Here is a 25,915-nt window from a genome sequence, read left to right as displayed (position 1 = left end):
TTTCATTTAATCCTAAGAACAACCCTGTGAGGAAGATATTATTATTATGCCCATTTTACAGATAAGGAAACTGCCAACTTAGAGATGATTCATAACGCTTCTATGTCACTGAGCTGGTCGTTAGCAGCATGAACACTCAACCCAGGCCCAGGGGACTTGCAATGCCGTGCTCTTAAGCTCTTAACTGATCCACTCTTTTTCTCTCTCTCTCTCTCGCAAAATCCAAAACATGATTACCCCATGATGGGGTAGCTAATAAAATGTAGGATTCTATGAAATTTTATTCTGCTGAATTCTCAAGAACCCAGTGTTTCTGGAAAGCTTAGTTGTTCTGTTGAGGTGATGTTCATTGATATTCTAGATATGTTACTTTGTTTTTTTTTTTTTTGTAGGGGGAAAGACTTTACTAGTTAGAATTACTAAAATTGCTTTAATAAAGTGCTTGCAAAGACTCAATCTGGTTAACAGTAAAGCCATTTGTTTCAGTCATGTCAACTACTTTGGTTTTCATAAGGGTTTTAATGAATCAGGGAATGGAATTTAAGAAAGCAAACAATCCAGGGAAAATTGCTTATTTTTCTAAAATAGCAAAGCAAAAATGGGAACCCTTTCCTGTTTAGTTACAGCAAGTATCTATTGGAGTTTCAAAAATTCTTAGAGTACATGATTTATCATATAGAACAAAACTTGATTAATGAACACGTTTTAAAAGTCTTTTTAGGGTCCTATTATTTTAGTTGTTTAGATATAAAAATATTTTATGACATATTCACTGTTAAATTTATAGTGAATTGACATTCAGTGACATTCGTTTTTAAAGTTGTTTATTGAAATATGTAGTCTACCAGAAATAAGTATGGTTACCAACTACTGAAATCAATTTAATAGTAATTTGGTCTTGTTAGTCTGTTAAAAGGAATTATTGACCTTCAGATATTTCCACAAAGTCCTTTGTTGCTCATGAATACTATCAAGATGCTATGAATAAAGACTGTGAATATCAATAAGTTTGAAAACATTCCATGCTTATGTTCAGGGTCATATTTTTCCCTGTCTTCTATGTTCCTCTTTATGTCTATAAACCCAAACTTATGTGTTGTGTGTTTTTTCTATGACAATTATTTACTATATGCTCTATGAGGTATAACCTAATGTCAACCGATTTCAACTATGTTTGCCATACTTCAGAAAAAATAGCCACTCATGTATCTATCTGATCAGGAGGTGAACTGATGATGCTGGATGAAATTGAGAACTAATTATCTCATAAACATTGTAAGTGGATATAAGGAATTATGTGCTCAGTTGCAACCACTAATTTATCGAAGCACGGAATCTAAATACCTCAGGGAATGCACAGAAGCATGATGGTTGAAAAGGCTTCAAAGGGTTCTCTCAGCCAAAAAGTACAAGAATTGGGGCTCATATCTAGTGCCTTTCCGGACAGTTGGTCACAGAAGCTAGAAACATTGGCACAAGTATTGTCAGGCTGAGCCTGGCTGTGACCTCTGTGAAATGGCTGTCATGAACTTGGCAGGGTGGGAATAATGGCTCTCCTGCCACCATCTGTCACCCTGTCCAAGACACCAGCACAATTGGAGAGCAGGTGTGGTTCCCTACCCTGTTGTCACCTCATCCCCCCATGCCCAGCAGCTCGCTCCCTGGGACTTTGGAAAAAAATGGAGAAGGAGGGAAAGAAAAATACTTGCGCGCCAGAGGGTTTTGTAAATGCTCAGAAAGGGATAGGGGTGGGGTAGAATTAAATCTACCCAAAGAAGAGCCAAAGACCTTTCACTTGCTTTCCCTTCTAGGCAGCCAGTAACCAGTAGGCCTTCATTTTATTGTTGCACATAAAACTCAAGAAGTGATGAGTGAGTTAAGTAACATTCAATTAGAATTTAATCTTTTTTGGTAGAAATGGTGTAAAAGTTTTCAATGAGGACATGCTGATTCCTGGTTGCATGTTCCACAGCCTTTGATGTTCAACAACATCATCTCGCACTTATAGCTAAAAGGTGTCAGACACCTAGCATTGTCTTAGCAGTCTCCTGTGATTCCAGATTCTGTGTGCATCGTACATCCTGGGGCTGGGGGAACACCGATGCTTAATGGGAAAGCTAATGACTTGATACAGATCTTATAAAAACCCTGCTATTGGCGGGGGGGCATTTAGTTGATTAAGTTTGTAATCTAAGAGAGGAAACTGGGCAGGAAAGACAAGAGTGAGGTGAAGCAGCACTGTGGACCTGAAGAAGGCTTGAAATTAGAAGCCTTTGGCAAAAGTATGGAACTTTGCCACTTTACATTTTTCAGTGGGTCAGAAATTGTCAAAGATTTTCTCTTTTCTCCAAAGAGAAATGGTGGAAGGAAGGAGAGACAGTTTTTGTTTGTTTTGGGTGTTTGTTTGTTTGTTGTTTGTTTTGGACAAGGTCTCCCTCTGTTTCCCAGAGTGGAATGCAGTGGTGCAATCACAGCTCACTGCAGCCTAGACATCCCACGCTCAAGCAATCCGAAAGACAGACATTTCAAAATTGAACCTGAGACTCATGAGAACCCACAGCTCTCACAGGAACTCAAGAAACGTCTTAGTGAGGGGACTCAATCCTTTAAACTTTGAGCTGAAAGGACGGCAGTCAGCCCAGCCAGGAGGTTACCTCAGCATAGACCAAGTAAATAAATAATTTGGTAGAAGCCATTTGATAGTAAAGGTTACTAGAAAGTCATAAATCAACCAGCATGTCGATGTATAGTTTTGCTAGAATGTAGGAGCAATTAGAAATTTTTAGAAATATTTCTTTAACTGTGCATGATTTGAGGAAGAGGACTATGACCTAACTAACCAGTTATTATTATTATATCAAAAAGAGATTTTTAAAAATATGGTATGGATTTAATGCCAATTCACTTGTTCAGTTTTATGCAGTTAAATTGTTGTTTTTAGAACATCATGAAAGTTCATTTCATGCCCCAATAAAACTAAACTAAAATGTAATGGGTTACAGCTTTTCCATTTGTTGACTTTTCTCTTTCAAACATCTTTGATTTTCCATCCTTTGAACACACTTTTTAAGAATGCTTTGAATGGCATTCAAGTTACCCGTTTCTCCTGTCCCCTCCACCACCTGTCTCTAATGCTGTTTCCACAGTGAACCAATCCTAACGGAACCTAATGATACCTATGGGCATGTTTCTTGGTAACACTAGCACTTCTTTCTTACCTGCTTCTAAGTCACGTAATGGCCTTTCTAGCATTGGTTGATTGTTTCTTTTTCATTTCCCCTTAGTCACTCCCACCCATGTCTTATCAAAGGGGAAGGCTGGTGGCTAATGGCCGGTGCATTGCACCACAATTTCATGCTTGTGCTGCATCAAAAATCTAACCGGGCAATCAGTCCCTTCTCTTCCATCTGACGTCACAAGCTTCTGCAGTTTCTCACAGCATTGGCCATGAAAGTTCAGCTCAAGAAGTTATCACAACTACCTTCATTTATAGCCTGTTGTTGACCTAAAACCTAACACATGTCAGTGCTCTTCTCTTTTTCTTCTCTCATATGTCAGAAGAATGAAAGAGCTTAATTAAAATGGTTTAATTTTTTTCCCAAGTTGCATTTGCAAGTTTTAATATGTCTGTAACATTTGTATAGTATATCATTATCCGTATCAAACATTTAACCCTCCTTTTCTTTTTCCTCTTTTTTTTTTTTTTTTTTTTTGAGAAGAAGTCTGGCTATGTCACCCAGGTACAGTGCAGAGGCGTGAACTCGGCTTACTGCAACCTCTACCTCCTGGGTTCAAGCAATTCTGCCTCAGCCTCCTGAGTGGCTGGGATTACAGGCATGCACCACCATGCCCAGCTAATTTTTATATTTTTAGTGGAGATGAGGTTTTGCCATGTTGGCCAAGCTGGTCTCAAATTCCCGACCTCAACTGATCCACCGCTTCGGCCTCTCAAAGTGCTGGGATTACAGGCATGAGCCACCGCACCCGGCCTACCCCTGCTTTTTAAAGTCATAGCCATGACACCCAGGGATTTTTCCCTCACATGGTCCTGGTGTCTACTGACATTAGCTTGTCAATTTCAAACTTTCCTTAGCAAAACAAATGGACCTCCCATACAAATGGGAAGGCTGCAGTTCCATCTCATTTCTGCTTAGGCTTTTGCCTGGTTAAGCAAGTCGGATGTTTTTAGAGATTCACACTATCTTATTTAGTGTGAAGCTGCAAATCTGATTTTTAACAGGGAGAGAAGGAAGAGGCAGGGCTGTCAATCTGCATTCCCCTAAGACCAAGTACTACCAGGGGGACTACAGGTTGCCCAGATAAAGTACATTTAATTTTAAAGTAACATTGCAAACTCTCCCAGTGGAATTGACAGCATCCTTGGAACTTCATTTCACACTTTCCTGATGTGGGAATGGTTATTTTGAGTAGCACCTCCTATTAACCTAACTTCTTAATGCCTGGGCAGAAGGTTAAATATCTCACTTATCTACATGTTCGGTCTCCATGAACAGCTACTTCATTCACAGCCCTTCAAGGGTTTATCAAAATTCCCCCATGTTTAACATTCCAGAGAGAACATCCAGGTTGCTGGCTCTTGAGACTCACCATTGGTTCACTCATCGAGGCTGATGATTGTGACAAATATAATGTTAAAACAAAAAATGCGATAGGATATATTCTGTTAACGAAAATGCATTTTGAATTAACTATAAAAATACTAAGTTCTATGATAGCCCGATCTGAGCACCCAGTTCATAGAATCAAAAAATGAGAAAAGATTTCATCATTGTGATTATAGTCATCGTGTGGTGTAAGTTACTAAGAGCTTCTGGTGCACTAAATGTGTTACGAGCAACCATACTCCCATATTAAGGGCACTGCTGTACTGCTTTACATTCTCACAGTCAAGAGATGCAGGATATTCAAAAGGCCCTGTGCATTTTGAAACTTTAGCAAGGCAGGTGATAGATTGATTTCATGTAACAATAAAATAAATGTCTTAAAATTTCAGGATCTCTGACAATAGAAGATAAGTGGTATCTTAGAGTTGGCATAATTGAAGACCTTAGCTGTAAGAGGAAAATTGACTGCTCATTATCTAAAGCTGCCATTGATCTTAGGGAAACAAGCAAAAAGGCACATGATCACTTGTGAACAAGGATGTGCATTTCATATTATTGAGAGTCATAGAAACAGAAAACCCAGTCATCTAACAGTAGCAGATGGTTATATGACCTTTAAGGCATCTATAAAATGGAGCATGTAAAAACACATTGCAAAATGTAATTGGTAATAATTAAAAATATAGGAGAAATAGTCATGGTTAGTTAAGTTTTAAAGATGATAAAACTACATAAACAATATGGCACAGATGTGTTTTACAATGAATAGGCATAAATAAGAAAAAGACTAGAAGGAAATGTACTACTACAGTAATAATTGTGGCTTGATTAAAAGTTATTTTATACTCTTGTTTTCCTGTTTCCTAAAAACTTTACTATGTATTTGCATATGTGTCTATGTACATATAGGTAAGTATATACTTATATCTGTACATCATATATGCAGTATGTTTATATGTGTATATCACAACCAGAAAAATAAATGTTTACGTTGTAAATTATTTTTCTCTGAGAACTAAGGTTTAAAGCTCAAAGCTTATAAACTGCCCTAGGGCTTTCTGATGATCCTTTGTGGATCTCGATAAGTAGCTTGATCTGTATGAAATGCTGGAGAAAAAGAAAAATAGACCAACATGAAAAAATGAGACAAGAAACTGTCCTGTGGCCATATCACCCTCTGTGGAGTGCCCAGAGTGATGGGTGTCAGCAGTTGGCTTTGACATCATCACGGCTAGATGTAGGTAATGAAGTGTGATTTCAGGAGAGGGCCTTCTCCCTGTCAAAGGAGGAGCGTGTGTGTGTGTGTGTGTGTGTGTAAGAGAGGGAGAGAGAGAAGTACCATAGGCCTGCAAATGCCATACAGACTATGAAGAGTAGAGAAAAAGAATCCTGTCCATAAAGCAAAAGCAGAGCTTATGAAATTGTCAGATACCAAAAGATTTTAGAACTGCTGCATTAGCTTTTCTCTTGATCTTCTTTATCCAGATGAAAAACCTGTTTGATCAGGATATCCTTATCAGTCATTGGTTCTGGCCTTCATAATACGATTTCAAATAAAGTAACAAAAGTAATAAAAACACATTTCTCAAAAAAAAAAATTAATCAAATTAAAGGTATATTTTAAGAAAGAGATACATTTTGTTGATAAAGACATAGTAATTCTTCCAATAAGTTTTTTTTTTTTAGAAGTAGATATTTTTAAACAGAAATGTTTGGTTCAATTGTTGTGAAAATAAATCCTTCTTTTATTGCCATCCTCATATATAAGCCAGTATTTTAATGGTAAAAACTGTGCTGAGGAAAACACATATGTATATTTACCATAGCGTATACTTTCAAACAAGTCTGTCAGCTTTTTAATGGTCTGGGCCGTGATGCCGAACTTGGGGAGAAAAGAAACATAGCAACTTGCCCTTCATTTGGTAAATCCAGGCAGCAGGGAAAGTTAGGAAGCCGGAGCCGCTGACTTCGGGGGGCGGTTGTGGAGGGAAGCGAAGCTGCCCCAGGACTCATTACCCTCAGCGTGTGTGTCAGGGCCAGGAAGAGTTGAGCTTGGCCATCTCCTCCAGCCCTGACATGTTCAAGTCTAGGCATTAGGATCCGAGGGTGAGGTTGGAAGGCTCCCACATCAACAGAAGCTGGGATGCTATCAGCTACTCAGAACCAAAACCTCTGCAAGTGTCAGGCTCTTCTGGTGATTTGTTGCACATTAAGTTTGTCCGGCAAGGTGTTCACCTGGCCCTGGAGAAGGACACGAAAGGTGGACCTCTGCGGCCATCAACGCCACCCCCTTGTGATCTCCCTTTCTTCTCCCTCCTGTGATGCCCCACTATGAGGAGCATCCTTCCCATCCACAGTGAAACAGATCTCCAGATTGCCCAGGAAGTTGTTGGAAGGATTGCACATTTGCTTCTCCCTTTATTGTTTACTCCTTCTGGAAGAAAGAGCCTATGTTTTTAGCTTTTATTTCATTTTATTTCTCTTATTTCCTGGAATCAAACATTGAGCTTAGTAGGTGCTCAGTACAGCACTGATGACTAAGCAAAAATAATCCAGGCAAGAAAATAACTATCACCACCACCCACCCCCGCTAGCAATTTCGGCAGATTCTGAGCATAAGTAGTGTGAAGTTGGATCCCCCATGCAATGACCTAGAAGCCCGTCCAAAGAGCTGCCCTCATCTCCAATTCCATGGGGTTAGGAAATGCATTCCTCCTCCGGGCTGATTTCCATTTCACAGGGGCCCAGTGCCCTGGTCTTGGTGGGCCCTCAGCGACCTACCCTACACAGGCTAATACTTTCTCTTCCTGGTTCCTTTTACTGTGTTCCTGCTTTCAAAAATCTAAGCAAAGTGTGTGCATTAGAAACCCTTCATTCTCTTTCATCAAAGGAACCTGGCGATTTCTGCATTCGTTTAAAACAAAAAAGTAAATCATGAACTTTTACTTGGCTACATAGATAAAAGATTCTCTTGAAAGTCCAAGTGATCTCAAGTTATTCTTAATTATTTATATTTCTAGATCTGAATAAAAGGCTGCAAAACACACCCCAATAGTTTTCTGTTTACGTTATCAACCCTCAGCACCAAGGCAGCCATGAAGTGCTTTTTGTTCTTTTCTCCCTTAATGGCCATACCACCAGGAAGGTGGTCTTAACATGCCATCGATCATATCTGAGTGGCAAATGCAGCACTGGCCCGGCCAGCCCAGAACATATCGCTGTGAGTCACAGTGACACACATTCATTTCCGCTGGAGGCAGCCCTAGGGAGTCCGGCGGCCCTGCAGTTGTATTTCGTCTCTTTGAACTGTGTGGCCTCCCCTATAATTCAGGAAATGAGTTTACTCTATCTGTGACAAGCATCATGTTCACACAGTTTTGGGAGCGGCCGGCGTGGTGCAGGGCTGTATGGGAATGGAGGTGGCAGGCGTTTGCCAACCCTGGGGAGTACACCGACGGTACTTCCTCTCCCACTGCCGCGTGCTCCACTTGACTGTGACTGTCAGCACGCCTGTTGCCTGAGAAAGTGTGCTTTATCCCCATGTGCTGGAAATCTCTGGCTGTAATCTAACCTGATATGAGTGAGTCAGTTTCTTAGACAGTGTGCTTCTTGAAACAGCAAGGCCTCTCAGTTGATCACCCCTCAGCGCCCCTGAAGCTGTAGAGTTGATGCCTGTCTTTTGACCATGCCTTTTTTTTTTTTTGGTAGTAAACTTTGGCCCCTCTTTTGGTTATTATTAAACTAGCATTCATTTGGTGCGCATAATCTCTGCTGGACCAGGTTAAAACAAGTGCAGATTGTTACGGGAAGAGGGCTCTGGTCAGCGCAGAGTGTGCATACACTCGGATCAAGGAAAGGAATGCCAGAGCCAGCCCAGCATCAAAATACACTGCAAGTTGGTGGTGAGCTTTTGTTATTTTGCATATAGTTAACCATCTCGGAGGTCATAAAGCGAGGCCTCTGTCCTCCGGTGCAGCAGCTAGGTTTATAGAGTATTTCCAGATTGTTTATTCTGGCCCAGAGCCAGGGCTACATGGTTTTTCCATTATGCATGTTTGACAGATGAAGAGAGGTGGGAAGGGGGACTCCCAGGAACAGGTCTGTGATTTCCTTTTTATTTACATTAAAGGGACTTTTAGGAGTGCTGAAGATTATGAACCAGTCCAAACATAATGTCAGTGCAGCAGAGGTAGAAGCTGCTATGTTTGCAAAAATGTTCAGATCTTGGGCAGTAAAACAAAATCAAAGCAAAATCTTGGGCAGTAAGCACATCGTGCTGGTCACTGCCCAGTCTTGCATGCAGACAGGTTACTGGCGAATGATATTTATCATCACATCCAGAAGTCAAGTTCCCAGTGTTTGTTTGGCAGGGCATTGGGAGGAGCCCCTGAGTTGGCAAACCAGAATCTGTGTGCAATCCACTGACATATGCATTCCATGCAGATGGGTGTGCCTGGTGCCGGGCAGAGATGTGTTTCCAAGGTCCCAGTAGAACTTTTCCCCTGCAGCCTTTTCACTGGGACCCCAGCTTTCTGTGGATACTCCTGAAAGCCTGGGCTAAGTTCTTCCACCAGGAAGACTGACCAAAGAGCCGCAGTTCACAAGCAAAGTCCTTGGCACACAGGCCAAATGAATGTGATTGAATGAATGTTTTCCTTCTAAATAAAGCACTTTCATTTTGCTAATGGAGAAGCATCATTAAAAAGTACCAAAAGTGATGGCAAATTAAGTAACTGACGAGCATTCATACATCAAAGTCAGGTCACACAAATAAATGTCTTTTTACCCAACAGTGTTTGAATCTTTAGTTAATGGCTGGGGTAAATAACACACCCAGCACGAATTCATGAGCTGCAAGGTGGTGGCTTCTACATAGCTATTTGTGTTTGTGGTGAACCTTCCTTATCATGGCATGTCTTAAGCTTGGCTAAGTATTTGCAAGCGTTCTGTCACCATAACATAGCGTTCTTCAACAGAGTGGCTAAGAAAAGCAAATACCACTACCTTTCCAGTGGAATCTGTGATCCAAACCTTCTCTATCAGCCTACCATCCAGAAATTCGATTTCCAGAAATGGAAAGTTTGCTCAGGAAGGACCCTCAACTAAGGAAGGAATTTAGCTAAAAAATGAAGTATGCATAGTCAGCACTGAAAGTTGCCCTTTGGGTTAATCCAGTCTTGCAGATGGATTTAAAATACAGGTTTCAAATCAACAAACATTTATGGAGGGTGGTTAGGTGCCAGGCACGGAGGCTGGACACTGGGGAACTAAAAATGAAAAAGACACAGTCCCTCTCAGTGTGAAAACATTTTTGCTGGCTTGCAAGTTTTTCACCAGAACCTCCCAGACTTACCAAAGCATTCCCCTCGTCTTAGAACACTCAAGCCCTTCTTTTCAACAGATTCCCTGGATGCCAGAATACACACAGGGCAAGGAGAAGTGGGTGGTTATAGATTTCCACTCAATTTGGAAATTAACCTGTGGTGTAGCAAAAAGGTGCAAGGTTGAGAATCAGAAAGCCCACCTTCCAGTCCTCGGACTGAAACGTTCTGGCCATACAGCCTTGAGCCGGTCTTGTGACCTCTGGGGCCCTTGGTATCTGTAAGTAAAATGGGTTGCTGGGAAGACTGAGCAAGGTAGTGAGGGGCGATGTGAAAGCGCATTAATCCGCAGAGCCCTACAATGAGAGGCATGTGCTTCTCCACAGGAGTTGCCTGAGAAGTTGCACTGTTCCGGCCACTATTTGTAAAGTTTTAATCATACAGAAAGCAGCCCCCTCCTGGCCTCATGCCAGGTTTTATTCTCTACCAGCATTGGGTGGCCAACTACAGATTTTTATGTCATTGGGGGCCGGTTGTAAGAAGAATCTCCACTCAGGACCGTAACTACTCCGTAGGGTCCCTGCCACTCCTGCCCCAGGGACAGTGCAGAGCCTGGAAGTCTGTCCCGCTGTGGCCCTGCCTCTCTGGCTGATTGGACATGTGTATAAAGAAAAAACAATCTCTATTGTGTTCTTTAAATAGAAGGGTTAAATGTTTTTTTACTTTGTTTTCCCTCTTCTGAACATTTCATAGCTCAAAACCAGTGCCTATTTTGAGGAAATTTTTTGGTAATTATCATGAAAATAACTAAGGGGATTATTTGACCGATCCCTAAAGGTAATAAGAAAAAGCTTTTTAAAAAAATATCAAAAACATCCTGAAGCCACAGCTTCTTTTTGCCAAAAAGTATTGATGGATTAAAGTAGAGGGGCAGAAAAATGCGCCTTGCCAGCACAATTGGTCCCAAAAGGCAACCAAACCACAGAGTTAAACACTGAAATGTACAGACCCCAGCCAGATGGGAGGGTAGACTGCTTCTTGCTAAGGACCCAGCATTTGTGGGTCTCTTGGGAATTTCTGTGAAGCTCCTTCAGATACTGCCTTTGTGCCCAGCTGTCTGTCTCCATCTCACAGACACAGCCAAGCCTTCCTCGAATCTGACAGCACCCTCATCCTTCTGATGGTTTCTTTTGTTCCCTCAAGAAGACTGTACAGAGAAGCACTGTGTTTCCCCAGGTGCTGAGCTGTGGAAATACAAAGATCAATGGGGTATCACTTTTGTCCTGATCACTCTCAGTATAAAAAGCCTCTTTGGGACCGGGCGCGGTGGCTCACACCTGTAATCCCAGCACTTTGGGAGCCTGAGGCGGGCGGATCACGAGGTCAGGAGATCAAGACCATCCTAGCTAATACAGTGAAACCCCGTCTCTACTAAAAATACAAAAAAATGTACCGGGCGTGGTGGCGGGCGCCTGTAGTCCCAGCTATTTGGAGGCTGAGGCAGGAGAATGGTGTGAACCCGGGAGGCAGAGCTTGTAGTAAGTGGAGATAGCACCACTACACTCCAGCCTGGATGACAGAGCAAGACTCCGTCTAAAAAAAAAAAAAAAAAAAAAAAGCCTCTTTGGAAGAACAGCTAAATGAAACCTGGTGGAGATATTAAGAACAAAATCTAGAGAAAATTTTTTAGGAGGTGGATAGTGCCTCGGAGGCCTCCTAAAAGTTTTGCATTTCTTGGTTGAAACACACACAGAACCTATACTCTCAGACGTGCACACACAGCGCATACAGCAAATCTTCATGATCTTATAGTGAGTATGAAAGACTCAACTCCATGCAGAGTATTTAAGATAAGCCCATTAAGCCTGGTCTCCCTGGTGAAGATTTCTGACCAAACAGAAGAAATGTCGACTCCAACAAATGAATCAGAGAGAGATGCCCTCTCTGCCCCCACGGTGACAAGCCTTATGAGCAGCCATCTCCCTTAGACTGTGAGCTCCATCCACTCTTCAGCAATGTGGAGGGTTAAGAACCTGGGCTCATTAGTCAGACTTCCCCACACCCAACTTCTGGCTTCCCCATTTCCCGGCTGTGTGAGCCTGGGCAAACTTCTGAATTCCAGCGTCACAGCTATAAATGGTGATAATAAGAGGCCCTACAGCACCGGGAGTTTTATAAGGCTTAAATGTGTGTTTAGATATCTGACAATACTTGGCACAGAGAAAGCTCTCAAACTGCCAATTGATGATGATGATGGTGACGATGATGATGTCCCCTTCACTGCAACAGTTCCTGCGCGTGGTGCATAATAGTTCTTCAACAAATCTTTGCAGAAAGAGGGAAGGAAGATGATATTGGGCACACCAGTGAGGCCTAATTGAAGCCTTGATTTTGATGAGAAGCCCTTAACTCTCTAGGTTTATGAAAGCCTGAATTTTAAAATATTTAAAGAAGAAGCATAAACTCGAATTTCTATAACAGCCAGGCAGGTAACATAAAAGAATGAACTGGCATTTAGGGTCTAAGGCAAACTGGAGAGCCCTGGCCTGTTTCACGGGGGCAGTCACACTTGGCTCCAGAAGAAAGTAGCCGCCCTTTGAGAAAAGCCAGAAATCCAGCTTTCCATGTGAAATAGACCAAGCCTTACAACAACTGAATCCATTTCTAAAAAAAAAATACCCCACGGGCCAAACAAACATTGCCTGCCAGTCCGATCATGGGCTGCCTTCTTGCCACCCTGCCTTAATGGAAGGAGCTCTGTATTTGTCTCTTTCTTTGTAAATGTTTATCAGTGGGCGCAAGAGACATGAGCCCCTTGAAGTTACTCTCCGTTCCTGCTAGGATCAGAGAATGCTCATGGAGTGAGGTCTTCACTTCTTCATGGTTAATCCAACATTATGCCCACCTAACGAGGGCTTCTTCCCTTCCCAAGGAATGCTACTAATAAGTACAGATTTTTAAAGCATAATTGTTTTGTGGCTGAAATAACAACAGTCTGAAAAAAAATCCTAACAACTTCCTCTAGAGCTGCTATTATGGCAATCTGGAGAGAGGCTGATTCCATAGTCCATGTAGCTTTGTTTTGTTTGGATGGAAAGTCTGGCATTTTACAAAAATGTGGAACACTTAGCAATGGAATGACTTTTCCATAACACCGATTATCGTACAGCAAGACACACATCCATATGTCTTTGAAATGAGATTTTTTTAAGAATTCTCTGCTTATTATACAAGACAAACCACCTCTGGTCTTTCCATATGAAGTTGATAGTTTTCTACAGGCTCACAAAAGCTGCCCTGGTTATGGTGCAGTACTTACAGTTAGGGAAAACCTCAACACAGATGGGGACCCAGATTCGAATTCCAGTTTTTTCACTTACCAGCCAGCTGTGTGACCTTGGGTAAGTTTCTGTTTCTCCATCTGCAAAGGAGGGGTCATGATATTCACCTCACAGGGTTATTGAGAATATCAAATAAAATAACATATATAATGATCCAAACTCATAATGGGTGTTCCCCATCAATATTGGTTGAATCTGAGTCTCTGTTTCTCCTGGCACAAAATAGCACTCCTGTTTCTGACCGCGACATAACCCTCTGGCAATGTCATTAACCTTATTAAATTTGGCAGCTCTGTGGAAAACAAAAGGTCAAGAAAGCTGTCATTGTTTACATAAACTGTTCATTTTGTTGTCCACAGTGCTATGAAGACTAAAGGGTAGAGGGTTGGATGCTGCCACCCAGGGAGTAACCAGAGAGAAGGGAAGTGGCTGGAACAGAGCCTCAGGAGGACTGGTCTTTACAAGACAGACTGGGAAAGAGGAGGGCATAGAGAAGATGGACAGGGAGTGATCAGAGAGAGGTGAGGGTGCCAGGAAAACACTGTTGCAGATGCCAGGGGAGGAGAGGGCTTCAAAATGGAGTGTGTGGCCCACAGTGTGATAGGGTCATGCTGAGAGGTGCCCTCTGAGCTATCAACAAGGAAGCGAGAGTAACTGAATGGAGTACAGAAGGAACAGAAAGCAGGCTTTGGTGAGTTCGGTCATGTACGTAAGCTGAAAATGTTATAACAAATGTAGACAGCGCTTCAAGAAGTTGAGCTCTGATGGGGAGGAGAGAGAAAAGATGAAAGAGGGAGGGTGCATGAGACAAGGGTTTTTTCAAGAAGGGAAGTGAGTTTTGATGGCAAGGAGCCAGTTGAAAAGGAGAGGTTGACAATGAAGAAGAAGGGGTGGATGAGAGAGAGAAGGAAACTCCAAGGAGGCAGGGTGGGTAGATAAATGAAGCAAGAATTGGATATTAATGCAAAACTAGAGCTTGGGAAAACATTAGATCTCATAAGAATCTGCCGAACCAGCTGATACTGACCCTCATGTTTAGACAGGGGATTTAGGGAGGGATTAAGAAGAGTAAGGAAGACTGAGGTAACTGAAATACATGTGACAATCTATTGCTATTGGAGGGATAATAGGAAAAGCTTCTCCTCCGCCCTCTGAAGCTTTTTTGAAAATGAACTTACAATACGCAGATTAATAGGAAAAAAAAGGAATAAAATTTATTAATGTGTATGAAACTGAGCATGGTAGGTCACTGCTGTAGTCCCAACTACTCAGGAGGTTGAGAGGAAGATCGCTTGAGCCCAGGAGTTTGAGGCTGCAGTGAGCTATATTACACCACTGCACTTTAGCCTGGGCAACAGAGCAAGACCCTACCTCTTAAAAATAAAATGGTACACAGGAGAAAATCATCGGAGAGTGGTTACCCCATAACCCAGGGAGGTCCAGCTTTTTCTATACCTTTCTTCATAGGGAAAGGGGAAATGGAGGTTAAATGTGGCAATTTTGAAGAGTAGTAAATGATATTTAAGGGGAATGAATGGGCCTAATGCTCAGGCAGTGGAAAGTAAATAATTCTCTTTGGGAACTGAATGAGACCTGAGAACAGGCAATAGTTTGGGACAACGTTCATCTGAGCTCTGAGTGTGGTGTTTAATCTTCAGTCCCTTCTCTGTGACATGAGTTTTGATCTTCTCTGGTTAATGAAATTTTAGGGGAGGGGACTGAAGGCAATTTTGTTTCTCTTTGGCAGGTCCAATTTCTAGGTAGGTAAGGGAACTTCAGAGAACAGCTTCATCCAGCATGTACTAGTCTCCAGTGGCCTTTGATTTGAAATATCAGTACACCAGGGTGCTGTATTTGGGGGTCATCCTCCCTGGACCCTTAACTATTCAAGAAAGGATCTTTTAAAGCTCTTACCTTGTAGCCAAACATGAAAAAGTCCCCCTTCCCTCTTGTCTTAGAAGTCTGTCCTCTCTGTAGAGTGTTCTAGCAAACACAGGGCTCAGCCTCCTCATGCTCTGACTAGCACTATCAAATAGCCAAAGCACTTTCTTCAGGCTAGTAAGGTGACATGCAATTAAAATTTGGTTGGAAAGGCCACCTGGGATCTTATCAAATATCAGCCTTATTAAAGACCTCTCATTACAGTATAAAAGTTGGATAAAATATGTCAATGTAGGGGGCTCTGAGTGGAATCATCAGAGCCAGTGCTTTCCAGTCATAGAGTCGATGGAGTGCACTGGGATTTTAGATGCTGGTTATCACCAGAAGTCTGTCTTTTTCCAAACATGGTAGATCCTAGGTCAATTTCTGCCTGGGATAAAATGTTTTCTATTAGAAACACATAATTACAAGTTTAAGCTAAATAAAAGCAGCAGGGCCTGGCGCGGTGGCTCAAGCCTGTAATCCCAGCACTTTGGGAGGCCGAGACAGGCGGATCACGAGGTCAGGAGATCGAGACCATCCTGGCTAACACAGTGAAACCCGGTCTCTACTAAAAATACAAAAAACTAGCCGGGCGAGGTGGCGGGCGCCTGTAGTCCCAGCTACTCGGGAGGCTGAGGCAGGAGAATGGTGTAAACCCGGGAGGCGGAGCTTGCAGTGAGTTGAGATCCGGCCACTGCACTCCAGCCTGGGAGACAGAGCCAGACTCCGTCTCAAAAAAAATAAAAAAATAAAAAATAAAAGCAGCAGGATGTGGTTTTACCTCTCAGGTAGAACTCTCCAAATAGTGGTAGTTGGGGTGGTTTTCATAATTGATTCTGTGAGTACTGGGCTTTCTGATTGGACCCAGAGATGATCAAGCCCAATTTTTTTAACCAGCCCTTTTCGTCTCCCAAACTATAAAACCATTAGCCATTCCCTCCAAAACACCTGCCAGTTTCCTGTGAGATCTGTTGTGAAGTTTGGGTGCCTCAGTCAGCATGAGGAGTAGTAGGCTCTAGGCCTGGACATTGACCATTATGCTCTACCACACTGTGAAGAAAGGTGTGAGAAGCAGTAATAGCCTGCTCACCTGTTCACACCAAGAAACAACACAGCAAAAGCACAGCAGCTGGTTGTCATGAGGAGCCTCCTACCTCTGCCACTTTCTGCCGGCGTGGCCTTGAATGAGTTATAGTCTTGGCCTCAGTTTCCTCATGTGTAAAATGGCTCTTCCATCAGGGGGTTGTTGTGAGGATTAAGTACAATTGTGTGTACAAGTGCTTAGCGCAGTGCTTGCTACACATTGGTTCCCATTAACTGTAGCTGTTACTATAAAAATACACCACAAAGCATTAGGCTCAGCCAGGGCTATTACCATCTCGTGCCATATCAGTTAACTAATCATGCAAATATGTCCTGGTTCTTTTCACTCATACTTGAAGGACACAATATCACATTTTATTGATATATACAATATTTTACATATGTATGGGATATATATGATATTTTATTCCATGCATAGAATGTGCAGTGATCAAATCAGGGTGTTTAGGGTATCCATCACCTTGAGTATTTATCATTTCTATGTGTTAGGAACATTTCAAGTTTTTTTTTCTAGCTACTTTGAGATATGTAACCCTACTCTGCTGTGGAGCATGAGAACTTACACCTTCCATCTAACTGTACGTTAGTACCCATTAACTGGTTAATGGCCCTCTCCCACCCAGACACCCTTCCCAGCCTCTGATATCTATCATCCTACTCCCTCCATGTGGTCAACTTCTTTAGCTCCCATATATGAGTGAAAATACATGATCTTTGTCTTTCTGTGCCTGGATTATTTCATTTAACATAATGACCTCCAGTTCCATCCATGTTGATGCAACTGACATGATTTCTTTTTTATGAAAGACATCATAAAAAAGTATTATGTATATAATACCACATTTTCTTCATTCATTCATTCATTATTGATGGACACAGGTTGATTCCATAACTTTACCACTGCGAATAGTACTACAGTAAACACATGAGCATGCGAGTGCAGGTATCCCTTTGATATATTGATTTCATTTCCTTTGGATAGATACATAGTAGAAGGGTTGCTGGATCATGGTAGTTCTATTTTTAGTTTTTTGAGAAATCTCAATAATGTTTACCGTAGTGGCTGTTCTAATCGGCATTCCCACCAACAGTGTATCAGAGTTCCCTTTTCTCCACATCCTCACCAGCATCTGTTATTTATTGCCTTTTTAATAATAGCCATTCTAACCAGAGTAAGATGATATCTCATTATGGTTTTGATTTGCATTTCCTTGATGATTAGTGATGTTGAGTTTTTTCATATACCTCTTGGCCGTTTGTATGTCTTATTTTGAGAAATGTCTATTCAGAAGGATATGATGTCACTTTTGACAGAGTTATTTACCTGCTCTGCCCATCCACCAACTCCCCCACCTAGCCATAGAGGAAGGCATTCAGGGAAGAGAGTTTTATTGTCATGAACTAGGAGTAGCCTTATAGTAGTTGACCCAGTCACCTAATCGTAATCAAAGAAAAATGTATAAACCCATTATGCTGTAACTTTTAAAGAATCTTCCCAAAGTTTTTCTGGCCTGAAATTAATAACCATTTATATAGCAAGTCAACTCAATCCATTATATAGACCAACACTTTGCAAGTGATTGAAGACTAGTATAGAAAGTTACCTTGCTCTAAGTTAAAAACGTGATTGGTATTTCTCAGATAGTTCTGTAGTCAGGGTATTTATTTGATTACACTTGCTGTCCATTGTTTTTAGGAAATTACTGTTTCAACCTTATGACAAAGAGCTTTGAGGCTGTGAAATAGAACAGATTTCCAAGTTACTTCTTTACAAGGTTCTAGGCTCCTCTTTGCTTATCCCCTTGGATCCTTTGCCAGGTTGGGCCAAATAATTTAATGAATTTATTTTAAATCGCAGGAGTCTTACTTTTTTGTGTATCAGCTAACAAACAAAACCCTATACAATGTATAGTGCTCTCAGAGGAAGGGATTGAAGGAGGCTTTCAATGAGAGAATTATTTTTCCTCTGCCTCTCAATGTTTGAGTTAAAACTCTTTGTTTCTTGTCTGTCTTTCATAAGATTTTTTAACTCTGTTTTAAAAAACACAAAGGAACACCTAAGACCTGTGAACAATGACCCGCCCCAGATTAGCTAGAGTTCATATCTTCAGAGAAGACAGATATTATAAAATGTTCTGTTAGGAACCCATTTCAGAAGAGTCTATGCCAAGTTCTTTAACAGAAATTCTGAATGTTCAATGTGTGTTATGTTTTTAATTTTTAATGAAGACCATGTTATCTATTTACAAGGATCTAGGCTTCCCTGTACAAAGGACCCAACCTGGCAAAGGACTTTCAAAAGAGTCAGTTTGAAAAGTAATACCCTTATTCAATGAGGCTGTTGGCCACACAGAGAATTTATTTATTTTTTATTTTAATTAATACTTAATGGGGTACATGAGATGTTTTGATACAGTCATGCAATGCATAATAATCTCATTATGGAGAATGGGGTACCCATCCCCTCAAGCATTTATCCTTTGCATTGCAAACAACCCAGTTATGCTCTTTTAGTTATTTTATTATGATTATGATTAATTTTAGACAGAGTCTCACTCTGTCACCAGGCTGGAGTACAGTGGTGCAATCTCAGCTCACTGCAACCTCTGCCTCCTGGGTTCAAGCAATTCTCCTGCCTCAGTCTCCCGAGTAGGTGGGACTACAGGTGCACACCACCATGCCCAGCTATTTGTATTTTTAGTAGAGACGGGGTTTCACCTTTTTGGCCAGGATGGTCTCCATCTCTTGACTTTGTGATCCACCTGCCTCGGCCTCCCAGAGTGCTGGGATTACAGGCATAAACCACTGTACCTGACTCTTTTAGTTATTTTTAAATGTACAATTAAATTATTGTTGACTAGAGTCACCCTGTTGTGCTACCAAATAACAGGTCTTATTCATTTTTCTATTTTTTTGTACCTATAAACCATCCCCACCTGTCCCCTAATCCCCCACTACCCTTCTTAACCTCTACATAGAGAATTTCTCAAATTCCTTCTTTAGAATTGCTACTGGAGGCTTCGGAATGTATCTCAAATATCCTAAAAAATGGGAAGTCTGTGTCCTTTTAAATGAGTCTGATTTTGGAAATAGCCATTTGGAACTATATTTAGTAAATTATATACCTATTCAAATTTGGTGACAGAAATTTTAGTCAAAAACAAGATTATAAAAGAAAACATGAGGGCAAATCTTCATGCCCTTGGATTTGGCAATGGCTTCTTTAATATGACACCAAAAGACAGGCAATAAGAGGAAAATAGATAAAATGGTCTCCATTACAATTGAAAACTTCTGTGTGTCAACCTTGGATTTGGCAATTTTTTTTTTTAACATGACACCAAAAGTCAGGCAATATGAGAAAAATGGCTAAAATGGTCTTCATTAAAATTACAAACTTTTTGTGCATCAAAGAACACTATCAACAGGTGAAAAGACAGCCTATGGAATGGAAGAAAATATTTTAAATTATATACTTGATATATGTGCAGATTATCGAAAATATATAAATAACTCCTTCAACTCAACAACAAAAACAAACAAAAGCAAACAAAAAAAAAACCCCACTTCAAAAATGGGCAAAGGACTTGAATAGACATTTCTGTAAAGAAGATATACTAACAAACAGCCTTTGTTGGGCACATGCTTGTCAACAAGCACATGAAAAGGTCATTAGAAATTAGGGAAACCATTAGCATCAGCATCACTATCAGGAGTCATTAGGGAAATGCAAATCAAAATCACAGTGAGATACCACTCCTCACTTACTTGGATGGCCACAATTTTAAAAAGGCAGGAAAATAACAATTGTGGGAGAGAATTTGGAGAAATTGGAACCTTCACACATTGCTGGTAGGAATGTAAAATGGTGCAAACACTGTGGAAAATAGTTTGGCAGTCCTTCAAAACGTTAAACTTAGAATTACTGCAAGACCCAGCAATTCTGCTCCTAGGTATATATATACCCAAAATAAGTGGAAACAGGGACTCAGATACTAGAATGCAAGTGTTCATTATAATAAGCAAAAGATGGAAACAACCCAAGTGTCTCTCCATGGATGAAGGGATAAACAAATTGCATTCTATCTATACAATGGAATGTTATTCAACCTTAAAAGGAATGAAGTTCTGGGCCGGGTGCGGGTGGCTCACACCTGTAATCCCAGCACTTTGGGAGGCCAAGGTGGGTGGATTACCTGAGGGCGGGGGTTCAAGACCAGCCTGACCAACATGGAGAAACCCCATCTCTACTAAAAATACAAAATTAGCCTGGCGTGGTGGCACATGCCTGTAATCTCAGCTACTCAGGAGGCTCAGCAGGAGAATCACTTGAACCCAGGAGGCAGAGGTTGCGTGAGCCAAGATCACGCCATTGCACTCCAGCCTAGGCAACAAGAGCAAAATTCTGTCTCAAAAAAAAAAAAAAAAGGAATGAAGTTCTGATCCACACTACAACATGGATGAACCTTGAAAACATGCTTAGTGAAACAAGCTATACAAAAAAAGGACAAATATTGTATGATTCCACCTATATGAAGTACTGAGAATAAGCAAATTCATAAAGATAGAACATGGATTAGAGGTTCTATCTAATTGATGGGGTAAGTAGGGTGGGGGAAGGAAAGGAAAGGAATTGGGAGTTATTGTTTAATGGATACCAAGTTTTTGTGTAGACTCATGAAAGGATTTTTAAAATAGTGGTGATGGTTGCACAACACTGTAAATATAAATAATGCCACTGAAGCGTACACTTCATAGTTAAAATTGTACACTCTATATATAACATTTTCATGCTATTCAGCAATGAATATAAAATATCATATTTTGTTATTAAGCATTAGCATAAAATTAAGCATATTTTAGTTATACATATTTTACCACAATAAAAAATTTAAAATTTACAACAGTTAAAATTATATTTAGACTGGGTGCAGTGGCTCATGCCTATAATCCCAGCACTTTGGGATGCCAAGGCAGAAGGATCTCTTGATGCCGAGACCAGCCTGGGCAACAGTTTCAGTGAGACCTTGTCTCTACAAAAAATGAAAATAAATTTTTAAAATTTGTAAATTACACTTAAGAAATCTGGCAGCCCTTCCTTTCCTTTTCTGGACAAATGCATTGTTGAAATAGTAAAATGGAAATGGATTTTGTATCAAATTAAACTTTATGTCAGTATTTTAAAACTTACAAAAACAAGATTATTAGAAAGTAGTTAAACAGCTCTTTCATGCCTCCTTCTGAGGGTAAAGCCCTTTTCTGGTGTAACAAGAAATAAAAGAAGGAAAATGGATAGATTCTGTTGTTCAAAAGAATGTAGAACTCAGAGTTAACAATTGAATTTGGTCCAATTGCATGGTTCACATCCGATGAAAGGAAATTAGATAGCTTGTGCTTTGTCAACTCACGTTGACATTAACACTTAGAGTTGGTAAGTCTTTCCAAATATTGTCAGGAACCCTTCTTCCCTTCTAATACTTGGATATGCAGTTGCTTCGTTAGATGCTACCAGAGTTGTACAGGTAATGTGGGTCCTCGCAGGGATCCCTCCTAAGCTAAAGCATTGCAAACGATGGCTCATGTGCAACCCCGGTTCTCTTCCAGAGCACAGGAAGCTTGGAAACATGACTGTGACGGTGAAGAAGACTGTCCCCTCTCCCGAGGCCGTGCAGATCCTCTACCAGCGGATGAGATACGAGTACGAGTTTTACCACTACGTCAAAGAGCAGTTCCACCTGCTGAAGCGCAAGTTTGGACTTAAGTCTCACGTCAGCAAGCCCCCCCTGAGACCACACTTCTTTATCCCAACTCCACTGGAAACCGAGGAGCCAATCGACGATGAAGAACAGGATGATGAAAAGTGGCTGGAAGATATTTATAAGAGGTGATGTGACTGTGTTGCCTCCATGGCTTTATCTCCCTTTTCCATAAAGTTCTTTGTTTTGGGGAAGTAAAATCCTTAAGGGACTAAATTAATGCTTGGGTGCATTAAAAAGAACAAAACATTCCCACATGTTGGGGTCATTGGGAGATGCCCGGTTTTGCGGGTTTTATTTGTTTAATTTTATTCTGTGTTTTCTCTTGGCTCTTTGGGTCTTTCCTGGGTACACTAGATGGCTCTATCCCAAGGCATCTTGTCAGAAAACAGCTTTCCCCCTACCCCATATGATGGGAAAAGGGGGAGAAATATAGCCCCTAGCCTAATAACTTATCATTTGTAAAATGACTTATAAAAATATTACCTCAATGGTAGGAGACATCCAGATTTGTATATTTCAGTAGAAACACAAACCACTTCAGAGACCAGGGAATCTCCTCTGGAAGGATCTAAGAGAAGGTAAGACAGATTAGGACATCAAAAGGGAGGATGGAGTCAGGTGCCGTGGCTCAAGCCTGTAATACAAAGCCAAGGTGGGAGGATCACTTGAGCCCAGGAGTTTGAGGTGGCAGTGAGCTGTGATCATTCCAGCCTGGATGACAGAATGAGACTCTGTCTCAATTAAATTTTTTTTTTTAAAGGAGGAGGATCTCCCTGGGTAAGTGGTTTCTACCCACATGGGTAGAGTTCTGCCTCTGGTCCTTCTCAGGGGGCACTTTCACCAAGAGCAGTATCGTTATCTCTGGAAGAGCAAGTCAGCTTGTGCCATGTCCCCAACCAATCCCCAGCCTGGAGTACCTTTCAAGGTCAAAATGCATGACCAGCTCCATTGAAACATTCCATTTCGAAGCACCATGCTGACAGATATCAAAGTAGTCTAGCAGGGAAAATAATTTGTTTGCTGTTTAAGGAAGAATGTAGACAAGACAGATAAATCTGAAGGTAATGTGGCATCAGGGAAAGGGCATGGCTGTGTCCTTTGCACCCAATATGAAACATCTTCTCCCAATATTGCTTTAAATGGAAGTTCCAGGAACCAATTTAGCTCAGGCATTTGACTCCTACAGCAGAAGTTCTGAGCCTGACCACAGATGGTGTGTAATCTATCAAACACACCCCTGGCCAAGTTGGGTCCCGTAGGACCTGGTACTATGTACTATCATAACTTCTAGTCCCCTAAGAGGTACCTGTTTTCAGTAAAAATGGGTCCTGAGTTCTGTGCAGGTGACAGAGCTACCCGAGAACTACCTGAGTTCTGTGCAGGTAGAGTCCCCTTTCTTATGGGACCTGTGTGCTCCTGAGCACACCTCAACTCTTACTTGAGACATCAAAATAGAAGCAGCAAGAGCTTTTGGGGCAGAGACTGCTTGGCCAGCTTTGTAAGTAATTGGCTGCCTCCAATGTAATGTGACTAGATATTGGGCAGTCTCACTGTCCTAAGTAAGGTATGTCTTCTTGCCACCTCCCACTGCCCCTCCCCTGCCACCTATCAACGATGCCTTGGTTCAGTCATTAGAAATCTGTTCCTTTGAGTTCTGAAATATTTTCACCTTAAAGAAATCCTGAAAATACACATTCTCCTGGGGAGACAATAAACAGCTAGCCAAGAAGCCGAGGTTCAGTGGTGGCAGCAGGAAGGATACTTGCAACAAATTTTGTCTATTTCATATTTGTCCCCTAGAGCCAGCCCTAGCAAATGTGTGAGTTGGGAGTAGTTAATAGTAAATAAGACTCTGACTTTACACAAGCTACACATTTTCTACTTTTCATAAACCACCAAGTCTCTCTAGAATTTTTTCTTCCTTCACCAAAATTGGACGGTAGCCAAGATATAAAGCAAGTCATTTGGAACCTGCCAAGTGAGCACTAAAGCTACTTTATCATGAGATGTGTGTTAAGAAGGCTCCAGCCCACAGGAGTCCAGGGAGGGCAGGGACCGCAGAGGCATGGAGTCCAGCACTTGGCCGCTCGTGGGCCTTCTTTCTGCCTCAGAGGATGGGGGCAGAGAAGCAATCAGGGGAAATGTTCTTAGGGGAGGAAATATCCTTTGTCCTGTTCAGAGAGACCAGGGCCCTACCGTTAGGCATACTTTCAAAAGCAACCTGGAGAACAGCTATCATATTCAAAACCAGTACAAGAACTGCTGCCTGGTACTCTGTGAGTCATTTCTATGAAATTCCATATAAAGAATGATGATTAGTTTACACACTGTGCAATCTTGCAATCTGAAAATAAAGTTGAGTTGGCTGTGTTTGCTCTGCTCTTGTCAGAACATTGAGACAATTGGTCGTTCAAAAACATTCATCCTCTTACTGCAAGTTTACCTGGGTACTGCTACCTGTGTGTTCAAAGGCATTTATTTTCAGCAGTGATCATTATTACTTCACAACAAAAGATGGTGATGGATTTACTTACAGGGTCTTAATGTTATTTTGTCCCAACCAACACCCTCTAGGTCCTAAAAGTCAAGGTACTTCATCAGTGTATTTGGCAAACGTGACAACATTTTTTTTGGCCCTGGGCCCAACAGTTTGTACTTCATGAAACATATTGTACATTTTACATAGTTTAATTTAAAAAAATACCTTTTAAGCTAGTTGATCTTTGACTGTCTTATTTATTATAACCTTTCAGCACATTCCAAGGTTTTAGTTACTCAGGAAGGAGTTAATTAAAATGATTTTATTTTGGTCTGATGGATGTTTTTTAAAAGGAAAATTACTATTATGAACCTTCAGCCTACTTTCTTGAGTGCCGTAAAAGTGCTTGTAAATCTTTTTTTTTTAAGAAGAAAAAATGGTGTTTGACATTGATGGAAATTCAAAAATATATATGGAACTGAAACATTAACTTAGCTAAAATAAAAGCAATCTGTGTTTGAGATGAAGCGTTCCTCAACTTATTCATCATGCATATAAATAAATAAATATAAATAAGTTGACATATTTTTTCCATCCTGTTGACAGCTGGAAATAAAAGTGCCTGCAGTTCCTCGCCTCAGCCTTCTTAATTGGCCAAGCTTTTTTCCTCAAGACAGGATTTTGAAAAGCTATATTTTTAAAAGTATATCAATTTCCATTCTTGCAATTATATGACAGCAAAAAAAGGGGGCTGATAAAATGAACTAGTCATTTACTCATGTTGCTGCGTATTTTAAAAACTAAGCAGCTGATTTTATTGGTATTTCCACGGTTGGTTTTGTGTCGGGGTGCTACATCTGAATCGTCCGTCTCTGTCATCCAGCATCTACGGGGCATGTCTACAGTCAGGTAGGAAAGGAAGGATGTGCCCCAATTCTCAGTGTCTATGATGATCTGTTTCTCAGACATGTAGCGCCTCAAAACCTGGACCACTCTAACCTCTCCAATGAGCAGTCTTGATCCAAATACCCTTCTTCGGAAACTTCACTGCTGTGGTCAAATGGAACTTACAAAGGGAAACAAACTCTGTGCTTCCTGTGTATCTGATGTGACTGTGTATTCCAATTATATGTGACTATTCTATAAAAGAATCAGAGTGCTGATACTAAAGGAAAGAGAAGTCCACTTTGGTAATAGCATGCTTTATTTCAAGTAAGAATATGTGAATCTTAAACAGCAGGTGATAAGTGGTGACCTTTCTTCATCATTTTGTTTGTCCTTCTGTAACTCAATCAAATGATGTTAGACTCAATGAACTTTAGAGCCAAAAGTACTAAACAAAAACTGGACCGTGCCATATCTG

At 41.0% G+C, this 25,915-nt stretch overlaps 1 protein-coding gene across 1 annotated transcript in view; it reads left to right on the top strand.

The window, feature by feature from the left end:
- The window catches only part of UST (uronyl-2-sulfotransferase), a 321,122-nt gene extending 296,049 nt beyond the window's left edge, over positions 1 to 25,073 (top strand). The window contains exon 8 of the mRNA XM_011947385.1: positions 21,919 to 25,073. Coding sequence (XP_011802775.1) covers positions 21,919 to 22,202 — 284 coding nt within the window. The 3' untranslated portion in view covers positions 22,203 to 25,073. The remainder of the gene's footprint in view (positions 1 to 21,918) is intronic.
- Positions 25,074 to 25,915: the final 842 nt, after the last annotated feature.

The sequence above is a fragment of the Colobus angolensis genome, unplaced genomic scaffold (assembly GCF_000951035.1).
Source record: "Colobus angolensis palliatus isolate OR3802 unplaced genomic scaffold, Cang.pa_1.0 Scaffold263, whole genome shotgun sequence".
In the NCBI taxonomy this organism is placed as follows: domain Eukaryota; kingdom Metazoa; phylum Chordata; class Mammalia; order Primates; family Cercopithecidae; genus Colobus; species Colobus angolensis.
This window is presented reverse-complemented; position numbering and strand designations above follow the sequence as displayed.